General features: G+C 41.3%; 2 protein-coding genes across 2 annotated transcripts in view; one reads left to right on the forward strand and one right to left on the reverse strand.

Annotated features, from left to right (window-relative positions):
- Window positions 1-21,410, forward strand: part of LOC119722242 (low-density lipoprotein receptor-related protein 2-like) — a 91,008-nt gene extending 69,598 nt beyond the window's left edge. The window contains 8 exon segments of the mRNA XM_038192287.1: window positions 262-500; window positions 2,543-2,728; window positions 4,196-4,330; window positions 10,184-10,253; window positions 12,543-12,619; window positions 16,076-16,166; window positions 16,710-16,806; window positions 17,930-21,410. Of these exon segments, the coding sequence (XP_038048215.1) occupies window positions 262-500; window positions 2,543-2,728; window positions 4,196-4,330; window positions 10,184-10,253; window positions 12,543-12,619; window positions 16,076-16,166; window positions 16,710-16,806; window positions 17,930-18,214 (1,180 nt within the window). The 3' untranslated portion in view covers window positions 18,215-21,410.
- A 220-nt stretch (window positions 21,411-21,630) lies between these two features.
- Window positions 21,631-24,177, reverse strand: LOC119721981 (putative serine/threonine-protein kinase). Its single transcript, XM_038191959.1, has one exon. The coding sequence runs from the start codon at window positions 24,149-24,151 to the stop codon at window positions 23,003-23,005; it is 1,149 nt and encodes a 382-aa protein (XP_038047887.1). The 5' UTR covers window positions 24,152-24,177; the 3' UTR covers window positions 21,631-23,002.
- Between the last annotated feature and the right edge of the window lie 525 nt (window positions 24,178-24,702).

A 24,702-nucleotide genomic window follows, 5' to 3' on the forward strand; every position in this document is an offset into this window, starting at 1 on the left:
CCAAATCACCCATCCCCACCCCCAAATCTCCCACCCCCACCTCCAAATCTCCTATCCCCACTCCCAAATCCCCTACCGTACCCCAAATCCCCCATTCCCAGCCCAAATCTCCCATCCCCACCCCCACCTCCAAATCTCCTATCCCCACTCCCAAATCCCCTACCTTTTTTCTAAATTCCCAGTTGCATGCCTGAGATTAACCACGCATCTTCTATCCCAAGTAATCTCCCCCCCCCCCTCTTCTCTATGCTTTCTCTGTAGCTTGATGTATTGGACCGATCTCGGCGTACCAGAGAGAGGCACCCGTCTATTCATGTCCTGGATGAATGGCGAGAACTATAGCCCAGTCCATGAAGCAGCCGGGAAACTAGACCAACCCACTGGGCTTTCCGTGGATTACACTGGCAACGATACCGTCTACTGGTGTGATGCTCGCTCAGATAAAATAGGCTACATCACGTATGATGGGTCATACTTTGCCATTCTCCAGGCCAGTGGCGGTAAGTTTACTTCAGAAGTTTAATAAGGGAATAAATGTGTGATCGAGAGGTTTTTATCACTCTGTTTAAGACCACTTAGAGTCTGGGTGCTGATAATTACCCGAGCCGGAGGCGAGGGTAATTATCAGCACCCAGACTCTAAGCGGTCTTAAACAGAGTGATAAATACCGATCGAGCACATATTTATTCCCATACATAAATACCTTTTCGGTCAAAAATATCAAATAATTCGTTCAAAAAAATCCCAGTTTTGTTCAAAAATTCACTTCATGCTTTTTGAAACATCCCTCTAGCAAAATAATGGAGTGTTCAGCTGGCGAGTAAGATGTAAACAACCCTTTTATGGAGATTGACGCGCGCGTAGAATGTTCTGCGCGATGTCGCGCAGAACGCACCTGGGGCGTTGCGTTTTGAATTTAGAACTATAAAATTCTGACTCGCTGGTAGTGTTGCGCATGCCTACGGGAGGATTGTGAACGTTCAACCAATGAAACGGTAAGAGGCACTGGATTTTTAGGAGTCCACATTTTATTGTGACACTGGAAAAGTGTTTAAGACCAGCTAGCCATGTCTTTATCATCCGTTTAAGACCGGCCACGTGACGGGCTCTCGACCAATAGGAATAGCTAAACTGTCTGAGGTATTTGTGAATTGTTTTTTATGAAGGGGGATGGTTTTATATGGTTTTATACAGGGAGAGTAAAAAAACCGAAACCCAAATGTCGGGACTATTGTTTTAGTGAAGTTCTTCATGTAGCACTTTCAAAATCTAGGATATGAAAGCCCAATTCATAAACTTTTTTATAGTACAAAAAAACATTCAAATCACTTTTCAAGTTACGGAATTTTAAACACAACCACCGTTTTAAGGTTCTGTCCATGAATCACAACAAATTTCAATGTTCTTTCAGCAAAACGAAATAATATTCTGTATATTCCGAGAAAACAATATTCTAGGATCTCTATTTCAAACAAATCACATAGGGATGTGTGTGAATTGTTTTCGTTTTGCTGAAAGAACGCACACCTTTTCTGTGATCCGTGGACAGAACTTTAAAACCGTTGGTGTGTTTAAAATTACGTAACTTGCAAAGTACATAAGTGATTTAAATGATTCTGTATAAAAAGAAAGCTTATGAATTAGGCTTTCATGTCCTAGATTTTCAAAGTGCTACATGAAGAACTTCACTTAAATAATAGTCCCGACATTTGGGTTTCGTGTTTTTTTACTCACCCTGTATTATTCCATACTGCTAAGATACACAGAGAACGAGACCTTTAAAGGTATTGTAGATCGTTTGTCATTTTTCATTTTTTTTTTCATTTGAAGCAACAAAAGTGCTCAAAAACAGGTGCTTAACAACCAACCCGATGAAGTTTTAGCTCACTGAATGCTGTATATTCCCAGAAAACAATATTCTAGGATCTCTGTTTCAATTCGAAAGTTGTCAAGTCATGTTTTGAATTGCACCTGGAGTCTGCATCCAGGACACGTTCTCATTCAGCCGATTGCAGCTAGCTGCATGATGTCACACACTGAACAGGCAAATTATAGCAAGTGGGTGTGCGTCGTGTCAATGTTTGCGCGCACCCATTCGGAAATTTCCAAAAATGCTTCTTTAGATGCATCTTTGAAATGACCTTCTTTGTTTGTTTTCTTCAAAATGACAAGCATGCCAGAAGAAACAATTTCACAGGGAGTTTAGTGCCATTACTATCTCTATACCAAGTATGCTTTTCAACAATAATTTTGTCAGTTACTTTGTGGATAGCTACACGATATACTGTACCTTGAAATGATCAAATAGGTCATGTTCAAATGACCTCATTTCCTACAGACCTGCCGCGTGCATTGGCATTTTGAGCGTCAACTTTTCTAACGCCCATCGGCTGCGTCGTATTTGGAACACATTTCGAGCAACAAGCGCGCGTGTTTGGAACAGCAACTGCGCAGTTGCAGTTCTACAGAGATGGCCATCATTGAACGAGGCCTATAACAATCAAACTGATTATATTTGTCTGTTGTTCTTCTGTTACCACAGGTCTCGGTAATCCTTTCCAGCTAGACGTCTTTGGTAACCTCGTCTACTGGACTACTAGCAGCACCAGCGAACTGGGCATGATCAAGACCATGAACAAGACCGGCGGGGACATAACCGACTTTCTGTCTGGGATCCAACGACCCACGGCCATTAGGGTCTACCAAGAGCAACGCTACCCCCTGGATGGTAGGTCTGCTTATAGATGCTTTGGGTTCAATTTCATAAACGTTTAACGATACAATTAAGCGCTGTCAAAGCGTTTAAACGTTTAGCTACTTCACAAAGGCTGACGATTTACTTGGATGATTTACAGTCGTTGATAGCAAACAGGGAATCAAAATGTAGCTAACAACATTCCCAAAGGTCTATATAAATGATGTAATCATAAGACGATCAGATTCAAAATTATGACCCCTCCAATGAGTGTGGACTTTCTTTCTGTGGTGTTTATAGATATTACCTTAAAGTGGCGCAAGTCACAGTGTACAAATTGAAAAGCTGATTGTGATTGTTGGAGAACTTGCCATTGCCAAACTTTGAAACCTGAAATTTATTAAGCTTTACTTTTGAGGTAAATGGAATGCTACTTCACTTGGACAGCATATTGAGAGTTGCCACCCGATTCAAAAGAAAGTCGGACCAAAATTGTTCTCAAAATGGTTGCGTGTTGCGGTGATCTAGTGCCTGTTTTGTGACCAATATGAAAATGTACACGAGCAGTTATGTTTAAAGGGAATGTACATCATTGGCTTTTGCATTAATTTTCAGAAATGAACTATTTGAGGGGTTAGTATAATAGATCAAATTATTGTTACACTGGCATGTTTGAAGTTTTTGTGTTCGATAATGCTGGAAACCAAGAAAAACAAAAAATGTTCAAGTAGTCTGGCTCCCTGACTCCACTGAAGATGAAATGGATCAATTTATAGATGCCGGAAAATTATACGGTAAGGGAACCAGTCTAGCTGGCCTGCACCCATTCATGAACATGCAACAAATAGCAAACAAAATTTTGACTTAAAAAAAAATGGTAAATTTGGAGCAGTAGTTGAAAAATAGTCAGGTTTTTCCAACGGTGGTCGGTCGACCACCGTTGGAAATGTATACAAAAATGTAATTTTCTTGAAAATGACTTCACACCAGGGCCCAATTTCACGGCGCTGCTTAACAGTTAGCAGAAAAGTTGTGTTTAGCATAGCAGAAAAATTTGCTAACCTTAAGCACTATTTCACGGCGTGTGTGTGCTAACGGTCGCGCGTGCATGGAGATTTCTATTGTTACGTCACTAAGTTAAGCAATTTTTTCTTCTGAAGTAAGTGTGCCTTTTGCTGTGCTTATGCTTACGGTCTCCATGAAATAGACGCCGGCTCTGTTAGCATAAAATCGTGTGCTTAGCAGCGCCGTGAAATTGGGCCCAGGTGCCATAATTTTACAGGATGCTTTAGACTGTCATTTACCAACATCCTAGTAAGGTATTTCGTAAAAACTTGGTAGTTTTATTTTTCGATGTTTGCAAATGTTGTATTTTCCCTTTAACGAGAAGACTATGTACCAGCTATGCCAAGACTTATGAAATTGATGTGAAGTCTGGAGTGAGCATAATTTGAGAAAGTACTGAGGTTGTGATGGTGTGTTTTGTTCATTTTTTTCCAGTGCCCAACCCGTGTGCGAGGAACCCATGCCGGTATCTGTGTCTGATAGTGCCCCAGCTGAAGGGCAACGCTATCACTAAAGGCTTTGAGTGCGCCTGCCCATCCGGTGTGCCTGTGGATCCCAATCACTGCAATGGTAATTCAGACTAATAAGCTCTTACATTACACTGTATTACATTGTATTTACTCCTTGATGAACCCATACAGCTATGTTAAATTACTAGAGAGTTGACTCGCTGTATGCAATGAAGCCTGCTTGGTGCCTTCATGTTGAGGCATAAAACTATGGTAAGCTCAAAAACTGTGTGCAGCTTTGTAATCGAAACAGACTTGAAGCGGGTACGTCCAAAACTGAAATGTATAGTCAATAATTGACTGTTTCAGATCATGCTGTGCAAATAATGCACGCATACCCATACATGTCTGAAACTTTCTTGGCATACAGTACTTCTCATGATACCAAGTTTATAGAGCAGCGCCTATTGGACTTTTGCGTTGCATTAAAGAAATAGTAGTTTAAGGGAGCAGTTTTAAACGTCTAGTTTAAAACTGGTTGGGGTCTGGTCGCCGATAATGGCCTGAGCCGAAGGGGATGAAATTCCGACGATGTGCGCAACAATTGTAATCCATGTTCAGGCCACTTCTACGATGTGAGTCGTGCGCGCACGTGGTTTGCTCAACGTTATGGAGATCATAACCAGTGGTTCTCAAGCAGAACACTCGCGGTCGGTAACAGCAGAACATGCGGCTCGTACTGTGCGCATGTGGCACGGAGTGCAGCGTGGCGCATCCGGTTTCAAGCATGATTGACCGGAGTTTGAACGGCAGTTTAAAACCACCCCAATGACGAGCTCTCGACCAGTTGGAATGGTAAACAGTCTCAGGGTATTTACGATCACACTCACTAATTCAAAATGTCTGCAGAAAATCAGGAGATAGTCGGTCTAACTACGGTATTGATTGTGAAATTTCATTCACAAAATGTGTTTTCTTGATCAATGTATTTCAGAATTTCATGTATGATCCCCTTACGGACCCAACGGACATACCGCCATAATCCTTCTTAAAGTCCTTTTGATATTTTTGCCTTATAGGAGCGTAGGTAATGTACCTCAGGCACGCTAATATCTGTGTGTACCCACGCATATTAGTCAATGTAGATGCGTAAATTGACAACTCAAACTTTGAAAGTAACGTAGAAAGCTTTGATCCTTTTTTTCCTTACCTTTCTGTATGATATTGGCGACATTTCAAGTAGCTGAAGTACTGTTTTTTTTCACTGTACTTTCTTAATATTCAAAGCCCAGTGAACTGGTATCTTTTGACAAAACAGACTTCGTTGCAAACTTCCCTTCCGCATTTAGTATGAAAGCACATTGCAGTGTTACAGTTCTACTTCTAATTTCCGGTGGACTTTATGTAGGAACTCTGAATAGCACTGAATGGCCTACAACTGGCATGTCTTTAACGAGACAAACTTCTGGTAAGTACATCTACAGACGTATTCACTTCAACAGAATGGAATAGCGTACCACGCTGAGCTTGTCGTCATAGCTGCAACAATTCTTCGAAATCATCTCATTTTGCTCTCGCTTGTTTTGCCTTTTAATCATATTTGTGGCATGTATTGTTGGCAGGTTTGCACATTATTGTAGCAATTTCCGTCACAACTCGATGTCCTATTATACAAGTTGGCATTTCCTTCTATTTTTATTCTGCTTTCTCCTTTTTTCACACAATGTCCGTGATGAAATAGCTGAAATACTAGTCTTTTTATTTTTTTCATCAAAGCCCAATCCGCTCCGTTCACAAGTACCCCCTCACCGGCAAAGAAAGTACAGTTGGGGGTGACCGACCGACGCCATCTTGCCTGACTGCAATTTGATGCGAAGCGCAGCCACTGCATGTACATAATACAGATCCCCTGGTGTACGCGCATCACACACAAGGAACGATGCGTGTCAACCAGCGAAATGTCATGCTCATGGGACGTTGTTGCTAGGTTAAAGGGCGCCCTCTTTCTTGGCGCATGGAGCCCATAATGTATCATCAGTCAAAACGGGAGTACAAGAAAATTCCCATACTTTCCTTTTTTGGACATTTTCAACCCTCGTCTGTAGTTTTTGCGCCCTTCATCATCGTCATCAGGCTAGAGTTCATCCATTTGTTGGATAATGCCCTTCTCGCATGTATTAAACATACTGTTTAATACCAACCAAGCACATATTAATTGCCATTCATAAATACCTTTTTGGTCAAAAAATTAAAACGTTTCGGTCCAGAAGTCAAAACAAGTCAAAAATTAAACATTTCCACTTATTTGGATAACAAATTTACTTTCTGTGTTTAGAAACACCCCTCTAGCTATATAATGGAGTGTCCAGCGCGCGAGTAAGATAGTAAGATATAATCACTTACTTTTATGGAGATTGGCGCGCACGTTGTGCGTACTGCGCGATGACGCGCAGATGCAGCTGCGGCAAGTGCATTGCGAATTTAGGACTATGAAATACTGACTCACTGGTTGAGTATTGCACATGCCTACGTGAGGTTTGTAAATGTTCAACCAATAAAACGATAAAAGGCACTGGATTTCAAAGGAGTCCAAATTTCAAGTGACACTGGCAAAAGTGTTTAAGACCAACAGGTCAATGGACTTGACCATTTGATGCTATGGGGGAGTGGGGAATGTGCAATACAATCTGGAAGTCCAGTGGATATGCGAGTATTTCTTTTGGGTGTACTGACAATATGGCGGGGAATCGTTCAGCTTTGGCGGAGGTTTGCGCTCTCTGAGTGCTTTCTAGTTTATCCTGTTTATCGTCTTTGGAAAACAAAGTCTTTTTTTTGCCATTTCTTAGATTGTCATAAAGCCAAAGGATTAAGGGAAGTACAAAAATTGTCATCTATATTCCTCTTCAGTTTCATTAATCAAAAACATACTTTTAAAAAGACACTTCCTGGTCAAGCAGCAATTACGATTTCGTATTTTTGGTTTATTTTGGGGATGGGGGATGGGCCACTTGAATTTGTTGGGGGCACATGCCCCCTGCCCCAGCCCTCCCCCCTTGGCTTATACCACTGGAGATTTCTGTCTGACATGAAATACCGGGGTAGTTTATCACAAACTCATGGGGCCTGTCTTACACGTCTGACGCACTGCACCACGCACTACACCACATTTTGTATGTATGTATAGTTGTGATGCAAATAGTGTGTTCAATGTCGCACTTATTTCAGTGTGAAAGTAATTTTTAAAGGGTTGACAGCAAATGTCTCGATGAAACTTCACTAGTTAACGTCACGAAATTCACTTCACTTTCACTTTTGCGTGAAGCATGAACTTGTCTTTTAGCAATGTACCCATTGTTGAAGTCCAGGTCCTTATGATAGATCACAAGTCAATCACAAGTTATCACAAGTCAATCACAAGTCATCACAAGGCAAGTTGACGCTCCAAATGCCGATGCACGTGGCTGGTCTGTAGGAAATTACGTCATTTGAACGAGACGTATTCCTGATGCATCCATAAAACCATAGAGTGCGCGGGCATGATAGGGTTGTACAGAGAGGAACAACTGGGGAGCTTTTGGGGCACTACAGTGTATACTGGGTGAAAAAAAACCAGTGTTGTGTAACAGTCGAGACTCTCGAGACCAGTTTGAACGTGTTCTTGGTCTAGACCATGCATGGTCTCGAAAAAAACCGCTGGTCTTGGTCTCGCACCTACTGTTCTCGGAATTTTGGCCAAAACCAACACAAGACCAATATAAAAATGCACTTGCAGTTGTTGCCTAACGAAATCCAAATCCCGCCAGAATACCGCCATTAATGTTCCATCGTTCTGATCTGGCGACCGTCGTACCGGCTGCACTGACGTACATAATCTGACTACTACGTTTAACTTGGCTACGGCTAGCTTTGGCAGATACCTTGTGCGTTTGCGCATGATCTATTGTACGCATAATGGTGACTAGCCGTAGCCACATAATTATTATTGCCACCGGTTACCGTCAGTAAAAAGATGTGTATTGAATGCATGGTTTGCTGGGCAACTGGTACCTGTTCTTTGTAGTCCATATCTGGAACTTGACTGGCAAGGCACCATTGTAGTATAGTGTACGTACGTTGTATGCTATGTGGGAATCATGTGTGCCTGGTTCGGTCGCGAGAAAGTTTGCTCTTTTTCTAAGCACAGTTAGAGTTAACTTTAGTCATGTCTGCCAATTTGGCAATCATACTGTATGCGTACAAGGACCACAAAGAGTATGTGGACGCCAAAACTGGAGGCAAAAAAAACATGTCGCAGTTTGTGTTTTTTGCCCAAAAAGAACCAGCATCAGCGATAAGGCAGGGACAATGTCTGCCTTCATCAAACATGTGTGGCGTCATCTGTTGCCGTGATGTCATTTTCTTGAGACTGAGGGCCAGGGGGCACCTCTGACCTCTGTAAACAACTTAATGCTGTTCCTGAGAAATAAAGTACAAGTACAATTTGAAGAAAATACTAAATTTACAACTTAATGCTGTTCCTGAGAAATAAATTACATGCAAGTACAATTTGAAGAAAATACTATTTTGAATTGTCACTTTTATTGCAGCTTTACATCAGGTACACCAATGTCTGAAAAGTGCTGAAGTCACTGCATGCCGAACTGCGAATGTTGTAAAAAAAACTAACAACAAAACTTATGCTAAAGCACATTCCTATCAAACTAACATAGCTCTATACGGTCATACCCCATACCCTAACTTAACCCTTACAATTTTACATCAACATACGTAAATTATACAAAGATGATTCACATGTTTATTTATAAATCCGGTCTTGGTCTTGGTCTTGCTCTTGGTCTCGGACTGTCGATCTTGGTCTTGGTCTCGGACTGTCGATCTTGGTCTTGGTCTCGGACTGTCGGTCTTGGTCTTGGTCTCGGACTGTCGGTCTTGGTCTTGGTCTCGGACTGCTTTTGACAGCCTGGTCTTGGTCTTGGTCTCAGACTGTCGGTCTCAGTCTTGGTCTTGGTCTTGGACTGCTTTTGTCGGCCTGGTCTTGGTCTTGGTCTTGGTCTCGGACTGTCGGTCTCGGTCTTGGTCTTGGTCTTGGACTGCTTTTGTTGGCTTGGTCTTGGTCCTGGTCTTAGTCTCGGACTGCTTTTGTCGGCCTGGTCTTGGTCTCGGACTGTCGGTCTTGGTCTTGGTCTTGGTCTTGGACTGCCTGGTCTTAACTACAACACTGGAAAACACTGCAAACAAAGCAAACCATTGGAGGACCTTCGGGGGAGGGAAGGAGGGGGGGGGGGGGGCTAGTCAAACTTTCTAGCACCTATGATCTGATGTTGACCTTATAACCATAGCAACACATTTACATAGCAAAAGTTGATACTGATCATGATCATTGAACCAAAAGACCATGTTCAACAAAATATGCATAACATAGACTTTCTTGTCAACTTAAAAGATTTCATAACACATGCATGACACAAACATTATGAGTGTGATGGCTACAAGCAGCAATTGTACATGAGTGTCTCTCGCTATGTTATACATTTTTACACCATGGGTGTATGTATTCAATGTGTCGTAGATTGTACATATAGACACATCTCTTAATTAAAGTGAATCAACTGTTCATGTATTTCTCTTTATACAACACCTGAGTAAATCCCCGCCATCTGATTGGTTGGCTGTTGATCACGTGTCATTGAGTTATTCGTCCCAACCCTAGGCCCGGCTGCACCCCAAAAACAGAAGTTCCATTCCACGGTCACACTCTTGCCAATCAGATGACGATGATTGATTCAGGAGTTGTGGAAAAGAAAGAAAGTTCACTTTCGTGCAATGGAAAGACAAAATTGCATTCTGTGACAGATGGAATGTTCCATTTCACTTGGCTTCACCTCGTGAAATTATCTGTCACCTCATGAAATTATTCTTACCATTGCACTCATATTGATGTATCATTGATGTATTTCTCTTTATATGCTTTCAGCCGAAACCACTGTGCCCCCTACGTGTGTGTGCCAAAATGGAGGCAAATGCATGGTTGGTGGAGAGTGCGAGTAAGTACAAGTGACTGTTTTTATTTAATGTGGTCAAAGTAACGCTAGCAAGTAAAACCTTAAAGAGAGCACTGCTCTTAGCATATTGGGGTGCGGATGGGGAAGAAGGGGGGGGGGTTGTCATGGAGCTGACAAGCACATAAATTTGATGGGCAGAGAATTTAAAAAAGGGGAAACCATTTGCCAACCTGAGATGCATGCCGTTAAATTCTCAACTTTTTCTTCTTAACACATAAACATGATAAGAACTGTTTTTATCCCCTGGCTTTTAAGCCGAGCAAGGGGGATCTTGCGATAGTGTATTCCTTCTGTGTGTCTGTGAGTTTGTTTCTGCATTCAATAGGGGACGTTGAACAATAGAGGACAATAGGGTCTCCCATTCACGAAGGTCCCCAATTTGGCGATGTGTACAAAACATATGGGAGGTCTTCCTAAAAAGTACAAACAAAAGAGGGACAATAGGGAGTCCCCGATTGCAGGCAAATACACACTTGTTTGTGTGTCCGTGTGTTCCATTTTGGTTAAATTAACTGTTTAGTGCTGTCATATGACAAGTCAGACTTCACTCTCAACCAATCTTGGTGACAATAATCTTTGGGTAGGGGGACTTAATATGACTTGACATGTTTTAGGTCAAAGGACATCTAGTGGTCAAATGAAGTCATTGTTGATTTTGGTTTAAGGTACGCTGAAAAGTGTGCTTACTAACTGACTGTATAAATACTGCCAGCATGCCAGGGGGACTGTGCAAGTATACCGGTATTTTTCTTCTTAATACAGGTATCAGCTCACATAAAACCAAAACCAAAAACATGCTCCTCTCCCCCCCTCCAAAAATCGCTAGCGAATTCTATGCGAGCACTCAGATTGGTTCAGATTCCAGAGTGTATTCTAGGCTGCCATGGAAGATCATTCTCATTACTTTGAGGGTTTGTACTTTATGTTGTGTAACATTACAATATTCATTATAGGGCATACACGATTCAAATATATAAAGTTTATCACAATGATACATTTTATTTCTATTCACAATTGACCAAGCTGAGTGTACTGGTCGTTAAAACGTAAAATGTCCCTAGCGTATTGAGAAGAACTCCCCATGTAACAGAATGAATGAGTCCTCATTTGCATAGCAGTGGGCGATTGGATCTCACCGCAAAACTGCACTGCGTATGTATTGTGCTGCTTGCATATATGAATAACGGTGCGAGAACATAATCGTCAAATTGTTAGATTTGTCGCAACCAGGCCGATTACGTAATACTCTTATACCAGCCGCGCCGATGCAGTTCGACTGAAATTCACGGACAAAATACCACTATCTAACGACTTATCATCAAGTCTAGTGAGGAAGTAGAATTGTCACATTTGACTCAAGTCTTAAAATTAAGGATTTTGTGTGAAATTTGGGGATTACAGATACACATGAACTTGGGCAAGAACTTGGAATTTGCTTAAAGGTATAGTCCATCATTTGTTATTTGTGCATTTTGTTCGTTTGAAGCAACAAACATTCTCAAAATCTAAAGAAGGGCAATAAACGTACAACTAACCTGATGAAGTTTCAGCTCAGCTTCAGCTGTATATTTCGAGAAAAACGATCTAGGACTTCGATTTCAAATCAAAATTTGCTGAACCTTTTTTGAATTGGGCCTGAATTCAGCGTCCGAGACACGTTTTCACTGAGCCGATTGCAACAACGCGATGTCATGGACTGATCTGACAAATTTTAGCAACCGCCCGTGCGTGTGCATCGTGTCAACGCATGTGCGCGCTTCGCCGAATAAAAAAACGAACTACTAATGGAAATTTCCAATGATGCGTCTTAAGACGCACTGTTGGAAAGGCTTTCTTTCGTTGATTTCTTCGAAATGACAGCTTGCCAGAAAGAATAATTTCACAGGAAGTTTAGTCCCCTTACTATCTTTCAACCAAGTATGTTTTTCAACACTTATTACGTCGGTTACTTTCTTTTTGGATAGCTGCAAATGATGGATTGTAGCTTTAACAATAATTATTACTGCTGTGATGTGAGATATGGCACTTTTTAACACGATAGGGGCGTGGGGCGCGCAGCACCCAAGGCAATGAAGATAGTACCCATCTTCCAATCAAGGTTCTAAGTAACATAGCAGAGGTCAAAATTACCGATATTCATAAAAATCAGTGCCAGAATTTGACACTGTGTTTCTGGCAGATACATTGTTACCCTGTGAAAAGGAACTTTATGCTTCATATTTCTTTTCATTAGCAGTTTATTCAAAATTTACTCTTTTTTCTTCTCTCTAGCTGCACAGGTACTAACTTCGCGGGAGCTAATTGTGCTGAGCCCAATCACAGTGGTCCTGGAGCAAGTACCGGTACAGGTAAGTTACTTGTTTATTCCTTCTCTATTAAATCTCATACCATAGAGCTATATTAAATTACTAGAGCGATAACTCGTCATTCTGCGCGCGGAGACGCTTTGAAGCCGTCCTGGGCGCAGACATTTTCAATTCATGTGCGTGTTTGTAGAAAATGATGAAATTAGATGGATTGAATTTTGAAAGTGTATTCTACATGTAACGCGCAAGTAGAACATACGCAAACAACTTAAACGCGTCATTGACGGTTAAAAAAACGTGACGGCAAAAAGCATCTGCAGCAAATACGCGCACGCGTTGCGCTGTTTGCGTACAGTAAAATGACACGCTCATTTGCTGATCGTGCGTTTCGGTTTTGGGCCTATCGGCTTCAATGACGCACCGGTATGGAATACAAATGCAGATATGCAAATAGCCGTACAAAAGCCGTACACAATTTCTAGGTCTCCATAGGTTTGTGCATAAACATGGATAAGCCCAGTAGGCATTACTTTGTACAAGAAGTTAGCGCTCTAGTAATTTAATATAGCTCTATGTCTCATACAGACTGTGCAATGGTTCACAGGTGTGCGTGGCACGCGCGGCAAGCGACCAATACACCGAGTCATGAAGCCCTAATCCCATGTTTTTGACCAATCACAACCGTGAACAGCCTCGTTCCCCATAGGTAGTATCTTGCTGCGCTGTGTTGGCTCCCATCATGTCTTGCGCGATCTTAACCCTTGGAATTGTGTAATTTAAATTTCCCACTCACTATTTGGACTATTAATTAGGACTGCAGTTGATGCGTATAACACACGATGCAGTGCTTTCAATTTTGAAGTTTTGTTTGTTTGTAGTATCAATCCTTTCAAAGATGAGTTTTTGAGGTCACGTTATAGACGTACCGGTACCTCTTTTGTAAAAGGGACCTTTTACAGCACAAGATACTGGATTTTTTTTGGGGGGGGGGGTGCTAAAAAAGAGGCTTCCAGACTACCTATGGTACAGCCATCGCACAGTCTTGAGGAGATAAAGCGAGCGCATATTATAGGGTGTGCAGCCGTTGAAAAATGTGTGCTACACTGTGTTTAACATGCAGTGTGGTATGGGAGAAGTGCACATGTTATTGCCCTTGTTATTGATTTTTAGCTAAATTTGTTATCAACTTGGCTGCTCATGCAAATTAGCACTCAATTTTACCATTGTTTTTTTGGAAATCTCAGATATTTTCCAGATTGGCTCCTTGTGTTAACTCAGAATTAGTAGAAGTCTTTAACATTCAAACCAATGGAAACAAAATCTTAACTTTGGATCTATATTGAGTCGAAACTCCCAAAGTTGGGGCATTAAATTTTCTAAGAATTAAAAAAAAAATGTTACGGGGGGGGGGGTTTAGAAAATAAAATTAGAAACCTGTGTATTTTCCTCTTAAATCTGCATCGATGACGATTTTAAGTCACAAAATGTTGATAATTGTCTTTGTTTCTTTCCTGCTCACATTGGAACTCTCAGCCAATCAGCTGCGGCCTAAGACAGGTCCACAATTTGATAGATTGCTTTGCATGTCAAAAAGTCGTCCTTTCGTTTGTAGCTTGAATCTTCTTAAATAATGTAGATTTCCGTCCCCAAAAATCACTTCAGATTTCGTTAAATTTGTACTCGAAATTATTGCATGGAATATTTGTTATGTTTCTTTTTAAAAATGTCCCACTTTTGCATGCCTCATTACATTATTCTGCATTATTTAAAGGATGGAGTACACCTCAGGGAAATTTGAATTTGGGCGTTTCACAATGCAGTGCGCCACCAAGAGTTTGCTGTGGAGAGTCCATTATTCAAGTTTACGGTCGACAAAACATGGCCCATTTGAACGAGTGTCATTAGACAACAAGCTAATTTTTTTTTATAGATTGTGGCATAGCATTCAGCCGCCTTACAAAAAACTCCGTATTGATAAAAGACAACGAAAAGGGCAAACAGATACTCAAATCATGCTTACGAAACTAATGACTAGAAAAAAAACCTAACAATTTCAATGGCCCGCGCTGCGAATTTGTCGACCATTTCCCACAATGCATCGGGAAAAATGAACTCTCTGTGGCAAACTCTTGGTGGCGCACTGCGTTGTGAAACGCCCGAATTCAATATTGGGTTTTGCCCTTCACTCACATATTTTTTTGTACACTGTACACTGTGTTGTCCGAGGCCTGGGTGGGACTCGAACCAGGGACGGCTGGCTGCTTCGATTCTGATATATAGCAGCGGGTAACAAAACCAAACAATTAACAGAATGGAACGTGTTGGTGAAGGGCAAAACGCAATTTGAATCATTCTGTATTGCAACTGATGGACACCTCAAACTTGTCAGCAGGAATGTGGCATTACTTTGCACATTCGCTACCACAATAAGCCAGTTCGGTATCTCGATAAAGTAGTCCAGGTCAAAGGTCATTGGCAACAAAATGGCTGACATCAAACGTCTTGTAACTGCGATGTTATGCAAATGCCAATTCTGCTCGTAATTAACATGCGACGTTGTGTGACTGTTTCTTTACTCGTTCATGCGCCTTTGATGAGTGTTCAATTATCTCAAAAGACCCGCGACCCATATCAATGTGCGCATCCGAAGTTGAAGTTACCAAACTGGCATATATATACTGCAGCCGTAAATGATGTGTCCCTTGAGTTTCCATGTATTATGAATGCAATTGAGGCTTTTGCATGTTGAGGATATACAGCTTGGGATAAAGTGTATTATGTGTACGCATACGTTTCGCTATCCATAACCGTTTTTGTCAATATGATTTAGCACTGCATACGAATAGCTATTGGAAACTGTTATCAGTGGTTGTAGAAATCCAATATGGCAGTCTCTGATAAAAGCCTCATTTTTGCAGCTAATTTTGCTTTGTAACACAAACAAATGGCACATACATGTACGTACATGTTCAGCAAATCATGCATTGTTACATGGTTAAATAAATTGACAAGAAAAGTGGTAAAATTGACCGTTTGCTATGTAGCAGATAGCGAGTTATGCAGGACGTCACAAGACCACACAAACCGATGAGTTATCCGGTACGCCAACCGTAACTGTTCTCATGCCAAAACTCTTTATTCGCACAATGCTTCAGTCAGTTTTCTCTAATGTCCATCATTTCACTGATGGCAGTCGGAGCATACTGATTGGAAGTTCAAATTAAAGTCTCTAGCTTTTCTTGAGACGAGTTTATTATTTTTTAAAACCTTTTAGTTGCTTTTAATGGGGGGGGGGTGTCGGGGGTAGCGTGAGTGCATGCTGTTTTTTTGTATTGTGTACAGCTAATTCTGTCTGTATTGTAAGACTGTTAAACAGTTACACTACTCCGCATGCTGACAGAATATTGCAAAAATTACGATAAGGAAATGTGTTTACATGTTGTGATTTCAATCACTTGTTTACAACTGACTGAATCTATCGTATTTCTGATCGGACAGCTGTTGGCTTGGCAGCGGGGCTCGCTGGGTTCATCCTTATTGCCATCATCCTCATCATCATTCTGCTGCTTGTCTTCCTGAAGAAACGAAGGTGAGGCTCTGAATATGTAGTGCAGAATGGATACATGTATGGACCCTGTGCATACACGATAATTTGGAATTTGAGGACAAAATGTTAAATTGTGTCAGAAAGACATTAACTTTTTCAAAACGTATCATTAAAATGAGACATACCGTAGAACGAAAATCATACTGGCGTTATCGCTTTATTTTTTTAATTTCTCAAACTATTTTTGAATTAAGTGCAGCCCCACCAATAATTCACGCTGGTCTTTTTTTGTGTTAAGAATGCAAAAACAACCCAAAAAGAAAACTTTTCAAAATCGAAACCAAAACATGTTTTTGGGGCCTTTGGGGTTTTTTTTTGGTGTGTGGGGGGGGGGGGGGGGGGTGTTCAAAGAAAAGAAACAAAGTGAAAATTCCTTAGGAGTAAAACAATTGAAAGTGCTAAAGAGAACGCGTAGAGCAACTTTTACATCGGGAAATTCTAAACTGCTGCAGTTGATGTTGAACTTATCTGGGATATCACTGGAAAAAAATCAAAGCATTTTTGTTGACTTTCTTTTGCTAACAGGAAGTTTAATGGACCTGTGACCTATCGCGACGGGCAGAACGTTGACATCAATCCCCCACCGCCAGGCAGAGATGTCGAACCAGCGAGCCACTATGAGGTAATGGAGCAGAAAAACAAAATTCCAAAAAGTCCAAGCCAAAATCTTTATCCAATGAGTATGGTGCTTTTTAATGCATTAGTTCTTGTACCTCCCAAAACCGCCCTGCTTGTAACTCCTTAAACTGCCCCAAGCCATCCCAGCACTGTATGGTTTCACCATAAAGCTATATTAAATTACTACCGGTAGAGCGCTAACTCGTCATTCTGCGCGCGGAGACGCTTTGAAGCCGTCCTGGGCGCAGACATTTTGAATTCATGTGCATGTTTGTAGAACATAATAAAATTAGATGGATTGAATTTTGAAAGTGTACTTTACATGCAACGCGCAAGTAGAACATACGCAAACAGCTTAAGCACGTCATGACGGTTAAAAAAAACATGACGGCAAAAAGCATCTGCAGCGAATATGCGCACACGTTGCGCTGTTTGCGTAGAGCAAAATGACACGCTCATTTGCTGAACGTGCATTTCGGTTTTGGGCGCATTGGCTTCGGTAACGCACCGGTATGGAATACAAACGCAGATATATGCAAATGGCCGTACAAAAGCCGTACAAAATTTCTAGGTCTCCATAGGTTTGTGCAAAAACATGGATGCGCCCAGCAGGCATTACTTACGAAGTTATTGCTCTAGTAATTTAATGTAGCTCTATGGGTTTCACGGATGCACCAAGTATGTTCAATGCACGGTTGTGATGCCCTGTGATCTTGCGTCAAACTGGAAAGCTGAAAGGGAGTGGCGTCTCTTGCCTCAGTGTGATGACTAGCCAGGTTATTTATTGTAAATAGGCTCCTAAGATGCCAAAACAGCCTAAGAATTGGTCATGGAAAGCCCTAGTTTTGTCATGGAAAAGTCACGGAGTTTCCTTTTAAGATTTCTGCAGGAACCTTTTTTTTTGAGGGGGGAGGGGAGGGGGTGGGGAGAAGATGGGGAGGGGGGTTAACCAGTTTTGTGATTTAGTTGTGCTGCTTGTACACTGTGTTCACTCTGCAACAGCACTGTCCGCTCTGTAAAAAGCAGAGTATATTTTATCACCTTGCAGTGATCTGAAATGCCACATGTTATCGGCTCTTTGCTGTGATAGTTTGATTATTAAATGTTGAGTCTCTTTTCTTTCATAGACCTCTCTGGCACCGCATGCTCCAGTTACCTTCGAGAACCCCCACTATGCCAACGCGATCGGTGCAGTCGGCGCGGTCGGTGCTGACGGTGCCGTGGGCATCCCGGAGAAGACCGTCCTGCCTTACGACCCGTCCCTGTACCAACCAGGCTACGAGGCGGGACCCTTACCCAATAAGGAGGACCCATCGGCCATGGGCATGCAGGCACACTTCCCAGAGCCCCCACCGGCCTACTCCCCAAACAACCCCCAACAACCACCGCCACAAGCCAAGGATCCAGAATAAGAAGGATAGATCAAAAAAGATCTTGATCAGCAAAAGGGGGTGTAATTATACTTGTCTTCAAATACATTTGAATCAGCAATCTTGATCAGTCTATTCTATATGGCAGTCATAGTATTATCCTGAAATGCGCAGTCTGTAAACCACCACGCCTAGCGCACGCTGTTACGATTCATGCACGTCCTGCTCCATACACGTATAATACGATAACTTCTGAAAAACAGACACAGCATACGCTATGTTACGAATGCCTGTTCTGCTAGTAATTAACGCGCAAGCATCGTGCGACCGTCTCCTTGCAGCTGTGGACAAATCAGGAATTAAACATACTGAAAAACTGCCAAAATTGCCATGTCCTCAGTTCAAGATATGTATCACAACACAAGAGCTTCGTATCCTGATACGTTTTGAGCTTAGTGTCCTGATACGTATTAATTTAATAAAAACACTGTATTATTACACCCCTAATCAAGGCAGCACTTTGTTACGTGGAGTTCTTAACTTCAAAATCTGTTACGTTGGGGAGTCACATTCCCTTCCAAACCCTATTAATGCGAGCACAATTTCAGCAGGTTTTTAAAACAGAAATACATTGCAATTTCACATACTGTTTATGAAGAAATTCAAACTAAGTGTAAAGATTCTGTGATATCATATGAGGGTAGATCTATTTTGTGAGATTTTGCACTGTTGTGAGAACACGCTCTGAAATTCTCAGACCAAAAAAAAAGAAAAGTTTATACCGTTTCATGGTTTCACTGAATATTTACACTTACTGCTGGCATCCTCATGCAATTTTCAAACCTTCAATTAATCAGAAACTAGATAACAGTTGTGTTCCGTTATCAGTTACTCGTCTGTTCATTATGTTAATTTTTTTTTAAAGTTTTGCTTGCTTGTTAGCTTGTTTTATTTTTTCATGGTGCACATTCATGATCTTTGCAACTTTATGAAAAAAGAGCAAAAGGGTTAAATAACCAAGCGTTCTAAGCTACAGCTACGTTTATGCACATGTTGTAATTATTGAAGACCTGGACAATAGCCCTAGCCAAGAGATTTAGACACGGCTTAAAGCACCGTGCACTTCATGTCACGATTCTCTTGTTTCGTTGTGCATGGTTTCTAATAACAAATTATCATCAACTGTACTTAGTTTTATACTGCAATAAAAAATTGAGGACTTTCTAATTTAAGGCATGCTCCCACGAAACCGCAACAAAGTTACAGAAGTTTTGCACAAAGTGTACATAAGTCAATTTGGGGTGGGACAAACTATTTTGAGGTTTTGGGATTTTCTGAATCAGAAACTATAAATCTACAACCTCCCAAAATATGAATATAATCCATCAAGAAGAAGTGTGTTTATTGGTTGATTTAGTACAAAAAAAATGTGTGTAGAAATGTATACAAAAAGCAGTTTAATACACATTTTTATCTCATAATTGGGTTTTAAGGTTTTATCACTTCATGCTTTCTCCCAGGCGTGATAGGTCTTGGTACCTATGAAATCATGTATCAGTTTGACGATGAAAACCTCAGGAACAACAAAAAACAGTTGTCAACTTTGTCCGGCTAACGCAGATTTGTAAAATTTGAGTAGACTTCAAGTGCCTTGCGGTAGGTGTTTTTGTTTTATATTTCAAAAAGTAGTAAGAAGTATCGAGGTGTTATTATTCACGAGGTGTTATTCACGATTGATGCCAGGTTCCAGATTTCTTGAAAAATGAATCTGGAAATTCAATGTTATAATACATTGCCAGGCTAACTGGCAGTTCATAGCATTGCTATTTTTGTTTTAAAAATAAATATTATGCAAGTCATATCGATCAAAGTTATATTTTGTTAGTGTTTTTAATTGTTTATTAGACAAGGTGTTAATAATATTTTTTTGGAAAGCTTTTAAAGATTATTCAAGAGTTGTTCATTATTCAATATTTTTTTTATCAAGGAGTGCTTAATATACACGTGCCTCAATTGTAAATTCATTGATTTTTATGGAGCATTTTTACCTTCTGGTGTGTGAGTAAACAAAAAGGGAAATTTGCGTCTGAAAAATGTATATTCAATATTGGGTTTTGCTCTTCACCCGCGTACTTCAGCCTTAAGCAGGAGGTCATGGGTTCGAGTCCCACACAAGTAAGCTTGTGAATTTTTTTCACGCAAGCCTTCAGACAACATCGAGTATACAGTGTTTAGAAAATACGTCATTGAAGGGCAAAACCCGATAATGAAAAAAGGGTAACTACCGTAGTATATTCTAAAACTTTGGATATTGTTGGGATGATGTATTCTGAAGATATTGTATTCTAGAAAAATTCAAAATCTTTAAAAAAATTTATCTGGCTTATGAGATACCTGGATGCTAATGTTCAAGAGACTTTTACAGATGAACACTATACAATAGAAAAAGGTTAAAGAATAAAGGGAGTGTTATAATTTAAATTTTCTAGCATATATCTACACAGAGAAATAGTGTGTATTTTCTCTCTTTTTTTTCTTCTAAAGAATAGTTTTGCAGTGTATGCATAACCGATTGCACAAATGGTTTCCGACACTGTGTTTTTAAAAAAGGGACAAAATAAAACTGTGTAAAGTTGCATTTAGACAGAGAATATTTTTTTTTCTGTCGAAAAAGCTAGGTGTACTACACCACTGGAAGTTAATGTGCACTTTAAAGAATGCACATCATAGCTACATTACGAGTTAGCAACACATAGAACTGGTTTCTATTTTGCAGCAATAATTTGTAACATTTGTCATTTTGAATTTGGAAAATAAGTTTTAAGTAAACTGCTTTCAATCGTTATTTGCAGCTTCTCTGTTTTCATTGCGTGTATTTTCCTGCTGTGTATATTTGGATGAGTTTAAGGGGAGTTTATGAACTAGTCTTTCATAATTTTAAAGCTTGACGAATTTTTGTTATATAGAAATTTAAGCAGTCATTATAGATTTTTTTACTGAGAAATGATATCCATTTTGAAGAAGAGTATGTACATTTCATGTAGAGCAATAAAATATATTTTTAGGATACAGCATATTAGTACTTAGTGTAAATCAAAACTTTTAAATTTCATATTTGGATGTAAATGTTGATGTACAATTATGAAAACTATATTTCGAAGGTTTCTTTTTGTTTACGTGGCTTCTTTTCTAGAGGTGTATAATTTCAGCAAAATAAAACAAAAATGTTTTTATCGCAGAATCTGGAATAAAAATGTGTCTTTTATGTGTTCATAAACAAGTGACGCTAACAAATAAATGCCCAAACAAACAAAAAACACGGGGAGGAGGGATTGAATGCTACCGAGAAAAAAAATCAACCAACAAAGTTTTACTTTTAATTATAGAAAAAAACCAAATCACTAATGGTCAACAGAAACGGGACACTGGTAAATAAGAACACTGGTCAGACATGCAGGTACCTTTTATTTTTCTTTTTTATTTCAAACTCACCTGTTACTTATAAAAAGTCAAATATATCTGACACAATTTGCAGAGCCAAAAGGGCTTCAAAACATTTGATTTCCAGTTTTAATAGAGTTTTCATATTTTATCCATTCTAATTAAACAAGCGCGAGTGCACAATAAGCTCTGGCCTGGTTCCAGAATGCCGAAAAACTTTCGCCAAGAGTGCATTTACTGACGACGGCATTGCATTTGGTCAATTTCTGGTCAATTGGTAGTTATGTTTTATGGGAAACTTATGAGCCCGTTTTTGGTCAAGTTTCCAGGGACAGACTAACCGACTGACAGGTAGAAGCTCCTGCCAGAGCTTAAAAACAACAAATGGAAGCGTGATGTACCACTTCAAAATAATTGCATGCGAGTTAAGTTGCAAGCTACTACTGCATCTTTTTGGACTTTTTTTCTGCGAAATTGCTGATGATTAACTTACATTTTTCTTTATTATACATCCATTGGATTCTTTTGTGACAGATGTACCAAAATTACTTTTGCAAACCTCAGCGACAAAGTTAGTGATGAGATATAACACAAATGAAATACGTGGGTTGCTAAATATAAGTTGCAGCATTTTAATGTTAAAAGAAATTGTGCCTGTTATCATTGTTGCTTTTCTCCTCTCCTATTAAAAAAATATTACACATTTGGGTGCTTTATTCAATTTTTCCACTTAGGATGGACTATTTTATGGCATAGGATATGAATCTTCAGCTAAGCATGCTTGATGATATGACAGATTTCTTATCTGATGTCCCAGAAATGTTTTTAAATTTGAATTTACTTCACTGGCCAACTCTAAAACTGCTCATTGATAAATTTATGAAAGGAAGGGAATTTTTATTGGAGTATATTGCTTTCCAGATTTTGCTACTTGTTGGGATTTTGCTACTTGTTGGGATTTTGTTTCACGGTGGCAACTGTTATGGAGCTTTTTCTTCCTACTGGATGTGTATCAGACAAGAAGACACTGCAAACTATTCGAATAAACCTGCAACTAGAAAGGCAAGGATGGGCTCATGAAACAACGACTGGGCCGGATGTTTTTATGGACGGATTAATGTAAGAAATGCACTCGCTAGGAGCAGTTTGGTGAAAACGAGATGTGGTCATTGGCAACAGACACTGATACATTTGAACTTTGTTGAGTAGTGTGACCACATTTGGAGCATTAAATTAGCTAATGTTTTTCACCAAACTCGCAAGCTGCACGATGAGCACAAACACTGGAAAGGGCAAGGTACTCTCGAGGCACAGACACTGAGCTGTTCTAGGAAGGTTGCTTTAACTACCAATATCATGTTTCCAAGTCCTCACCCTACATTCAAATGTTTACTTCCAGTGTTTAGACATCTTCTTACATATTCCTGCCATTGTGGGCCGCTTTCTGAAGTCGGCGTGCTGGCATTTTTTGCCAACACATCGCAGTCGTCGAATCCCAGCTGCCTTTCCGATCTTAATTAGCAGGTCGCCCAGCGCGTAGACTTCGGCCGGCTTGTTGAAGGGCGAGTCCCCCTCCATAACCTCTGGAGCCATCTGGGGACACTCCAGGTACATCTGATTGATCAGATGCTCTGGGATACGGAGCCAGGGACCGGCAACTTCAAGACAAGCATTGCCAAGATCAATGATCTTGGCATACCGTCTGGTCTTTTTCCCATCATTGACATCAAACAGCAAGATGTTGTCTGCTTTGATGTCGCAGTGGACATAATCGACGTTATGCATGTGAAGCAAGCCCTCACACACATTCCGCACAATACGCAGCCAGGTCTTACGGGAGAGCGCAGATGGAGTACCAGTCCAGTCCAGGGCGTCCTGTAGCGTTGTGACAGACAAGGTGTTCTTATCGCCAACAAACTCATACAGCATCGTCCGGATGGGCTTCTGCTCCACCACACCATATAGCATGGGGAATGAGGGATGCTCTCCCACAGCTGCCACAGCTATTATCTCTTGCCAGAGTGGTCCCTCCGAATCATGTGCCTGCAGAACCTTGGCTGCAGCTACAGTGTTATCAGGTAAACGTACTGCAGTCACCTGAGCAAATGCTCCCTCGCCCACCATTCCACGGGATTGTCCAAAGCGGCCGACCACTGCAGGCTTGATATCTCTGCGGCTATACATCCTGCAGCCAAGATGAGGATGGTAGACAATCTCCGGCATGACGGGCTTGGGAGCATCTCCTGATGAGAGAGGCACTGCTGGCGACAGAGGTGCTGCCGGTGACGGAGGGGCGGGAGGTGACTGAGCGGCTGCTGGTGATGGCGGGCTTGCCTGTGACGGTGGGGCTGTCTGTGACAAATGGGCTGCCAGTGTACCAGTAGGAAGGGCTTTCTGTGATGGAGTGGCTGCCAATCCATGAGTGGCTTCTGGTGATGAAGAGGATGCTTGTGATGGGACTGCCAGTGATGGAGTTGCTAATGGAGACCCACAGGATGCCAGTGATGAAGGGGATACTGGTAACTCAGGGGCTACCATAGACGGACGGGATACTGGTGTTCCAGGGGCTGACCCAAGGGATGCTGGTGATGAAGGGGATACTTGTAGCCCAGGGGCTGCTGATGACCCAGGGGCTGCTAAAGACTCAGGGACTGCTGATGACCCAGGGGCTGCTAAAGACTCAGGGACTGCTGATGACCCAGGGGCTGCTGATGATCCAGGGGCTGCTGATGGCCCAGGGGATGCTGAAGACCCAGGGGCTGCTGATAGCCCAGGGGATGCTGAAGACCCAGGGGCTGCTGATGACCCAGGGGCTGAAGACCCAGGGACTGCTGATGACCCAGGGGCTGATGGCCCAGAGGCTGTTGATGATCCAGGGGCTGAAGACCCAGGGACTGCTGATGACCCAGGGGCTGATGGCCCAGAGGCTATTGATGATCCAGGGGCTGAAGACCCAGGGACTGCTGATGACCCAGGGGCTGAAGACCCAGGGACTGCTGATGACCCAGGGGCTGATGGCCCAGGGGCTGTTGAAGACACAGGGGCTGCTGATGGCCCAGGGGCTGTTGAAGTCACAGGGGCTGCTGATG

Source organism: Patiria miniata, unplaced genomic scaffold (genome assembly GCF_015706575.1).
Source record: "Patiria miniata isolate m_02_andy unplaced genomic scaffold, ASM1570657v1 HiC_scaffold_14, whole genome shotgun sequence".
Classification (NCBI taxonomy): domain Eukaryota; kingdom Metazoa; phylum Echinodermata; class Asteroidea; order Valvatida; family Asterinidae; genus Patiria; species Patiria miniata.